Genomic DNA, 9,344 nt, shown 5'->3' with positions numbered 1-9,344 from the left:
ATTATGACCGAATACTGATAGCACACATGCTCTTATTATCATTTTATACCTACGCAATGATCTTGATACCTCAAAGGCCAAAAGTAAGAATAAAGATACCAGCATTTTACGTCAAGTAAATGTATCAATAACTACTGTTCCTTGAATGTGAACTTATTGTAATATATGGGATATGAATTTGAATATGATAACATGAAAAGAGGAGAAAGATGGTCTCAAAGGAGCAGGGGTGGAAAATTCATTCTCTAATGCCAAAATTCATAGAGGAATGGGAATATCTTGGTTTATGAGTATAAATGGCCTAAGCGCAAATAGGATATGTGGATCTGCTTAATCACATCTCTCCTTTGGCTTTTCAAAACCCCAACAAGTGCTTCACTGAGCTGCCATTGATATGCATAGTATGAGGGACAATGGAGTCAACTTTCCCAATCATAGATACTTCACTTCTTATGCCTTCCTTTCTTCTCCTAAGACATCCTTTTGTCTTGGTGAACTCTTCTTCTTCTTATCATTGCTTTGCTTGTTCTTTGCTCTAACTTTTGCTTAGGTTGCCTTTACAGGTTTTCAACCTAATGAGCTATTCTTTTTCATTTTCTGTTTAAGCAAAGTAACGCTTGATAGCATCCACATTAATGGGCTTTACTAACTCTTGATTGTCCATGTCAGCTAGGATCAGTGCTCCTCCAGAAAAGGCATGTTTGACAACATAAGGTCCTTCATAGGTCGAAGCCCATTTGCCTCTATTATCTTCTTGGTGAGGGAATATTTTGTTAAGTACTAGATCACCAGCACTGAATTCTCATGGGCGAAGTTTTTTATTAAATGCTCTTGCCATTCTTTTTTGGTACAATTGTCCATGACATATTGCAGTAAGCCTTTTTTCTTCAATCATGTTGAGTTGCTCAAATCAGGTTTGTGCCCATTCATTTTCCTTTAAATCTACCTCAGCCAATACTCTCAAGGATGGAATTTCCATCTCAATAGGTGTGACAGCTTCCATTCCGTAAACAAGGGAATATGGGGTTACCCCTATGGATGTGCGTACGGTAGTACGATAACCATGTAGAGCATAGGGAAACATCTCATGCCAATCCTTATATGTTACTGTCACTTTTCCAATAATCTTTTTAATATTTTTATTGGCTACTTCAATTGCCCCATTCATTTGGGGTCTATATGGGGCTGAATTATGATGCTTGATTTGGAATTTCTCACAAAAGTTTCGAACTTCTATTCCATTGAGATTGGGACCATTATTAGTAATGATCCTTTAAGGAATCCCATATCGGCATAAAATATTTATCTTCATGAATTTAAGGAACGTCTTTTGCGTGATGCTAGCAAATGAATTTGCTTCTACCCATTTTGTGAAATAGTCAATCGCGACGAGGATTAAGCGATGTCCATTTAAAGCTTTTGGGTTAATTGGACCAATAATATCAATTCCCCACATTGAGAATGGCCAGGGTGATACCAAATTATGTAATAGGATTAGAGGAGCATTTATCCTATTAGCATAGATCTGACATTTGTGGCATTTCTTGATATGCTCAAAGCAATCTTTTTCTATTGTTAACCATAAGTAGCCACACCTTTGAATCTATTTGGCCATAGTGTGACCATTCGTATGCGTGCCACATATGCCTTCGTGTACTTCAATCATGATTTTCTTTGCTTCTTCTAAACTCACACAACGAAGTACCATCATAACCCTTCTTGTATAGAACATCTTTACTGATAAAGAATGTCATAGCCAAATGATGAAGGGTTTTCTTTTCATTCTCAGTCATTCCAGTTGGGTATGATCTCTTAGTGATATAGTCCTTAATATCATCGAACCAAGGATATTCTTCTTGATCTTCTTCAACATTCAGACAGTATGCTGGAAAGCTTCTAGCTTCTACTTGAATGGGTTGGACATGGACTCTACAATCAAGTTGGATCATTGCTGCTAAAGTGGCTAAAGCATCAGCGAAACGGTTTTTATCTCGAGTCAAGTGATGAAAGCTAACAACCTTAAATTGCTTAATCAAATCTGTTAGGAGTTCTTGATAAGGAATCAATTTTACATCCTTTGTTCTCCATTCTCCAGTTACTTGATGAATAATGAGTGCTGAATTACTAAATACCTTCAAACACTGTATATCAAGGGTAATAGCTGCTCGAAGACCATTAACATAAGCTTTATATTCTGCTATATTGTTAGTACAATCAAATTCCAATTTGATGGCCACTGGAAATTGTTTTCCTTCTGGTGAAACAATTACCGCTCCTACCCTATTTCCATGCATGTTGGTGGCTCCATCAAAATACATTTCCCATTCTTGCTCTTTATCATTTCCTTCATCACAACCTTCTTCTGTAGGGTATATACTTTCATCAAGAAATTGAAAATCTAATGGCTGGTCATCCTTTAAAGGATTATCGGCCAAGTGATATGCTATCGCACTACCTTTGATTGACTTTTGCATTACATGCTTTATATCATATTCAGATAGTACAACTTGCCATTTTAGTACTCTACCTGCAATATGCAGGCTCTCAAAGATGTACTTGAGTGGGTCCACTCACAAGATTAGCCAGGTAGTGTAGTAAAGCATGTACTGCCTTAGCCTTCTGGTTGCCCATACTAGTCCACAACAAGTTCACTCAATCATTGGATAACGAGCTTCACAATCATTGAACTTCTTGCTCAAGAAATAAATTGCTCTTTCCTTCTTTCCAGAATCATACATTGGCCTAGCATTGCTCCCATTGAGCGAGGTAAAGTTGCCAAGTAAAGGATTAGTGGACGACCTAGTGATGGAGGGACCGAAATTGGGGGATTTAACAAATAATCTTTAATTTTATCAAAGGCCTTTTGACAATCATCATCCCATGTCTCCTTGCAGTTTTTCTTTAACAGCTTAAACATCAGTTCGCAAGTAGCTGTTAGATTGGCAATGAATTTAGCAATGTAATTCAATCGTTCTAAGAAACTTCTAACTTCTTTCTTTGTTTAGGGAGATGGCATTTCTTGAATTGCCCTCACTTTATCTAAATCTACTTCTATCCCTTTACGACTCACAATGAATCCCAATAACTTCCCAAAAAGAGCTCTAAAGATGCATTTGTTAGGATTCAATCTTAGCCGATATTCGCGTAATCTCACAAATAGCTTTTTAAGGACTCCAACATGACTCTCATTCTCTGTTGATTTAGCTACCATATCATCTACATATACTTCAATTTCTTTATGCATCATGTCATGGAATAATGCTACCATAGCTCGTTGATAAGTTGCCCCAGCATTTTTCAAACTAAAAGGCATCACCCGGTAACAATAAGTTCCCCATTGGGTTGTAAAGGTTGTTTTCTCTTTATCTCTTTCATGCATAGGGATTTGATTGTACCCTGAATAACCATCCATAAAGGAATAGCGATAGCTTCAAGCAGTATTATCGACCAATACATTAATGTGGGGTAATGGAAAATCATCTTTCAGGCTCGCATTGTTTAAATTACAATAATCAACACACATTCGAATTCGACCATCTTTTTTAGGAACAGGAATAATATTTGCCACCCATTATGGGTAAGTTACTACTTTCAAAAATCCCGCTTCTAACTGCATTATTACTTCTTCTTTTATTTGCAAGGACACCCCTATATTCATTCTCCTTAACTTCTGTTTCTTAGGCTCAACCTTAGGAAGTAATGGTATTTTATGAGAAGCAATGCTTAGGTCTAGCCCAGGCATATCTTTATAAGACCATGCAAACACATCTATGTATTCTTTGAACAACTCAATCATTTATTCCCTTTCAAGATTATCTACTATTTTGAGAATTCTTTGATCCTCCTCGGTTCCCATATTAACCATCTCAATCACTTCTTCATGTGGGCATATTCCCTTATCACTCAATTCAAGCATCTTAGAAAAAGTTTGGATTACGTCTTTATCATCAGACTCACAATCATGCATATCAGTGCAAACGAGTGAATCATCTTCAAAGGGTTTATTAACCTCTGGGTAAGAGATGGAATCAGAAGAAACAAAATCCCTGGATGATGAATATGGAATGAGATAAAAATAAGGAACAGGAATGGAATGGGGAAAAAATGTATTGAAGTAGATAGGGTGGAATAAAGAGATAAACATAAATGCAATTGAAATTTATTTTCATAAATTACGTGCGTCAAAAGTTTGCATTAGAGAATACCCAAGATCTATTACCTAAACCTGGGTGCAAAAGTGGATAACAAAATAGGAACAACATAATTGAAACAATTACTCTAAGCTAATGACATCATTGGCCTCTTCGAACTCCTAATTTGCCAGAACTTCGCTAGAATCATCAATTGCAATTGAGGCACTTGTTCCACATGCTACATCTTCGTTAGAAGAGATCACTAAGACAGTTGGTTCACATATCACCTTGGATGGGCATGGGAAGGATTCTTTGATGTGTGGAATCTCTAATTTATTAGTCTTTTTGCCTTTCGCTAAACTTGCTTTGTCTTTCATCTGGTCTTCTAGGGTAGGCTCATACCCTAACCCTTGGTGATTACAATTATCTAAAACCTTAATTGGACACATAATTCCTTGTAAATGAGAGCCTAAACCTTTCCCTAGCATAAACCCACTCTTCATCATGATTTTAGCCACAACAGAATTGATGTTATGAGTACTGTCACAAATACCCCCAAATCTCTAAGCTTTAAAAGGAAACTCCATGATCTTTCTCTGCGGCCTCAATATAAGGGAGTGAGCTTGGTTTGCTCACCATAATTTCCTCCTCTCCTTTAACTGCTATAATTCCCCCATCGCTAATGAACTTAACCTTTTGGTGTAGGGTAGAAGGAACAGCCCTAGCAAAATGAATCCATAGCCTTCCTAGTAGCATTGTGTAGCTTGGGTCTATGTTCATAAGTTGGAAATCCACCTTGAACCTGCTTGGTCCTATCTCCAGGGAGAGACAAACGGATCCTAATACTTGCCGTCTTGATCTATCGAATGCTCTTACCACAATATTACTTTTGTGTACACTTGAAGCTTCTAGTGATAATGATTCAAATGTGGAGAGTGGCAAAACATTTAATGCTGATCCTCCATCAATCAATACTCTTGCGATTATGAACCCTTCACATTTTAAAGTGATATGCAAAGCCTTAGTTTGATGGATAGTAGTTTCTGTAACTTCCTCTTCCGAAAAGGAAATGGTAGAGAAGGCTTTTACAACATTCATTACACTTGCCACCTTCTCAGGGGTTATATTGGGTTGCATAAAAGCTTAATTCAATACTTCTTGCAATGCTTGGCGATGTGCTTCGGAATTTAAAATCAAAGAAAGTATTGAGATACGCACCGGAGTTTTCTTCAATTGGTCCACAACGCTGTAATCACTTTGCTTCATGATTGAGAAAAACTCATCTTCTAATTTTTTCATTTCTTTAGGATTATCTTCCCTTGGCATGTCATCATTTTCATTTTTCTCTTTTACCATTTTCCTAATGTAAGATGCTAAATATGGTTTTCCACTTCGAGTAACAACCCCTAGGTTTGCCATTTCATTGCTTGTCCCAGCAGTTAACGTTGGGTTTTTGTGGTTCTCCATAATGCTTTGATATCTTCACGGGACTGCTCGATCACTTTCATAGGGAAAGGGATGAGGCGTGCTTATGGTCAATGTTGGTTGTCTTGCATAAGGTGTAAGATCTACAGAGGATTTATTGATCACAAAAGAGACTGCCTGGACTTGCTCTTTTGGGCTTGAATTAATGACAAGCTCAATACACTTTTTATCTACCATGCACACTTTAGTGTCTCCCTTCTTTACAGACATAATCCCTAACACCATTATTTTTCTAACAGCTTCTTTAAACTGTTCACAACTTTCTATGTCATGGCCTATTTTCTCCTGATGATATTCATAGTATCTAGGCATTTGATCATTGATTTTATCTGTGAAGAGTATTTCTTACATATAGCCACACTCCTTTAAGTGAGCATATAGCTCGTTCATAGGCATCTTGATCCTTGTAAAGCTTTTGAAACACGTATCCTCTTCTTCAATAGCGTTGACTCGTTTTTCATGATTTGGAAGTGGATCAGCAGTAATGGTAGAGCTTCCCTCTTCTTTAAGCTGGATATGATTAGAATCAACCAGGTCTAGTACATTCCTTTTAAACGTCACACGGTCTTCTATTGAGTGTCCAGGTGCACTCATATGGTATTCACAAACAGCATTTGGATTATACCATGCTGGGTAAGGCGGGCCAAGAAGCTTATAAGGTCGTGGACCTAATAATTGGGCTGCCAAAAGTTTATGGTACAATTTAGCATTTGTTAATCTAAAATTGGGTTATGGGCGACTGTCCCTGGATTGGATATTTCTCCTCTCTCCATCCTGCCCATGCTTGTTAGGCCTGAACCCAAATTGTTGCTGTCTTTGATTCCTTCCCTTTATTTGATAAGGGACTTGAGAACTGGTAGCTGCTTGTCTTATAGGTTGAATATAGTTCACATTCCCTTCTTTCTTTTTTTGGTCATAGTTCTTTCGTGAACTACTTTCAGCTTGAGAAGTGGCTATCTTCCCCTCTCGTATGTCTGTGTCAATCCTTTCTCCAATTACCATTAAATTAGCAAAATTAGTGACATGTGTTCCTATCATGTGTTGGTAAAATGGCTTAGGCAATGTACGGATAAAGTACGAGTAAAGTTTGGAATTCACCATTGGAGGTTGCACTTGTGAAGCCACTATTCTCCATCTTTGAGCATATTCTTTGAATGATTCTGATGATTTCTTGGTTATCGCTTTCAATTGTTCTCTAGTCGGAGCAGTATCAAGATTGATCTTGTATTGTCTCATGAAAACATCCACAAGGTCTTTCCATCTTTTAATCTTAGTTTGGTCTAGTTGCATGTACCAAGTCAATGCGGCTCCAGTTAAGCTTTTGAGAAAGAAGTTTATCAAAAACTTCTCATCTTGTGACCATATGGACATCTTTGTGCAATAGGCCCTCAAATGATAAATTGGGTTACTTGTACCATTATATTTATCAAAGTTTGGCATCTTGAATTTCTTAGGAACATCAATTTCTAGGGTCAAGCATAATTCTTTCAAGTCTAAGGAACCCTACATGTTTGATCCTTAAAGAGCCTTCAATTGATCTTTCATTTCTCCAAGTTCTTCTTTCAACTCCTTCTCTTTGTGTAACACTTGTGGGATTTGAAACATGTAGGCATGATCTTCCCCAGGACCATCTGGTATGTTAAAGGCCCCTATCCCAGAATCTTGTTTCTTTAGTGTGGGTACCTTAGGATCTAGTCCTCTATTTGGCTCAATTGTTCTGTTAGCTGCATTCTCATTTGCTACGGTATTCTGTGGTGGATTATCATCACTCCTTCCTTTTAGAGTCTCTGTTAGCAGTTTCATCATGTCGCTTATTTCAGCCATTTTAGACTCTACGGCAGACATCCGATCATTTAAGGCCGCTGACTCATTCACATTTGAATTTTCCATTGCACGACTACGTGATCGCGTGTTGTATGTTCGAGTGGCGAGAATCTGGTCAGCTGAGTTTTTCTTTCAAGGCACAATGTTGGCTTACCTATGTAACATAATAATTAATTTTAATAAGTTTTACCTTTACATTTGTTTTATAAGATATCTAGCATTGTGTAAACATAAGGGTTTCATGACACTAGCACCCTTTAAATTCCTCTAGAAATTTATTATTTCATAGGGAATTTAAAGTTGACCATTGAATTAGAAGGACATTGGATCCCATCAAAATTCAAGGTTTTAAGCAAATGATGGTAGTACAAATGAATCAATAATTTCACAACCACAAAGCGTCATATGGATCCTCATACAATGATTTAAATCTTAATACAGGTTTACAACTTTATCACGCTATTGAGTTCTTTTACAATTTCATGGCACAAATGGAAGAATTCAACAATCTCTGATGGAGTTCCTTCCAGGAGAACCATGCCTTCAGCTTGCTTAAATGCTCTTACAAATTATGGAATTTTGTCGTTAGCCAAATCAATTATCTGCCTACATTTCAACATCCATTCTTTAGTTTCTTCTGTTTGATCAAGGCAAAGTGATTTCTACTCCTCTAAGACTTCATTCTGTTGATTAAGCCTCTGAACAAAGTTCTGTGCTGTCTCAGCTGTACTTCCTCTTACCCTAGCTAGTTCATTCACCTTCCTTTCCAATTGTCTTGTGAGCCTATTGATTTCTTACTGTATCTCCTCGACAGGCCTGATGTCTTGTAATTCCTTCTTCAATGCATCATTTTCCTTGACTATTTTGAGAAGTCTTGCTTTAGTACTTTGAACTTTGTCATCACTACTTTGCACTTCTCTTTTTAGTTTGGCATTTTCCTTTTTCAATTTCTTAATCTCAAGTGTTTTTTTAAGGTTATGTCTTTCTCTTTCCTTTGCTAGCTTCCTCCGTAACTCAATGCACTTGTTTTGGCATTTTTCCAATTCTTCTTTATTCTTGGACTCTAAGCTAGAAAGCTCTTGTAACTCATTTTCCTTTATCTTCAAACATTCAACCAGCTGCCTATTAATCTCTTTCAAGTCATCGCCTAATAAGGGATTTTAAGGATGGAATAAAGGATTTGCTCCTTGAATCAAACTCTTCAGCCAAATAGTGTATTCTGAACTTGAGTTTACTACATGTATCCCTAGCTCAATCTTTCCTTTGTTCCCTATCTTTTGCCATGCTTCTTTAACATTCTGGTTTGACAACTTTGTCCCGTCCTCCTCATGTAGAAAGTGTAATTCTTGCACCTCTTCCTTAGAAGGAACATTTTACTTATAGGCTATTTGCCTTAACACTAAGGAAGGGTTATAATTGATACACCCTCTGGGTCCCATTAAAGGCACATTCGGAAAGTCACCACAGTAGTAAATAACCTCCTCTTTCCATCACCAGCCTAATTTCCATAAGATGGAATTTTCTCTGAGTTCTGTGAAGGTTCTTTTCCAATCCATGTAGCTCATTCCGTCAATCACAAATTGACCCTTAAAGGACATAAGTGGATTACTGTCTGAGTCATTCTTCTTTCTGAAAGGAAGCGTCTTTCCATAAAGGTGGCCAAGCATCCATATATCTAGTAATGCAATACAAAAATTGACCTTTACTTTCCTTTTATTATGACATTGAGTTAAGGTCAAGTATGTTTCTACCAAGATTGCTATTACCGAATTCACATTATGATACTCTACCATTTGGAATACACTAATAGCTCCTAAATCAACTATGCCTATTGATGACGGGAACAAGATTATTCCATATATGCACAAGGCAAAGACCCTGTAAAACACAACCTAATCCTCT

General features: G+C 37.3%; 1 protein-coding gene across 1 annotated transcript; it reads right to left on the bottom strand.

The window, feature by feature from the left end:
• Nucleotides 1-1,658: 1,658 nt before the first annotated feature.
• LOC129308909 (uncharacterized) lies at nt 1,659-3,313 on the bottom strand. Its single transcript, XM_054950279.1, has 2 exons — nt 3,064-3,313; nt 1,659-2,527 (listed from the first exon to the last, which is right to left on the bottom strand). Exons 1-2 carry the CDS (start codon nt 3,311-3,313, stop codon nt 1,659-1,661), a joined length of 1,119 nt encoding a protein of 372 aa, XP_054806254.1.
• Nucleotides 3,314-9,344: the final 6,031 nt, after the last annotated feature.

This window comes from Prosopis cineraria, unplaced genomic scaffold (assembly GCF_029017545.1).
Source record: "Prosopis cineraria cultivar Desert tree isolate PC_DT_omini unplaced genomic scaffold, ASM2901754v1 PC4, whole genome shotgun sequence".
Lineage (NCBI taxonomy): Eukaryota > Viridiplantae > Streptophyta > Magnoliopsida > Fabales > Fabaceae > Prosopis > Prosopis cineraria.
Note: the sequence above shows the minus strand (reverse complement) of the source record. Positions and strands in the feature narration are given on the sequence as shown.

Excerpts from the sequence above, each read along its gene's own strand:
- LOC129308909 (XM_054950279.1), bottom strand. The coding sequence starts at position 3,313 with ATGCCTTTTAGTTTGAAAAATGCTGGGGCAACTTATCAACGAGCTATG. Across the intron at positions 2,528-3,063 it reads ATTGGGATTCATTGTGAGTC|GTAGAGTACTAAAATGGCAA; the intron begins GTAAAGGGATAG and ends TGCATATTGCAG.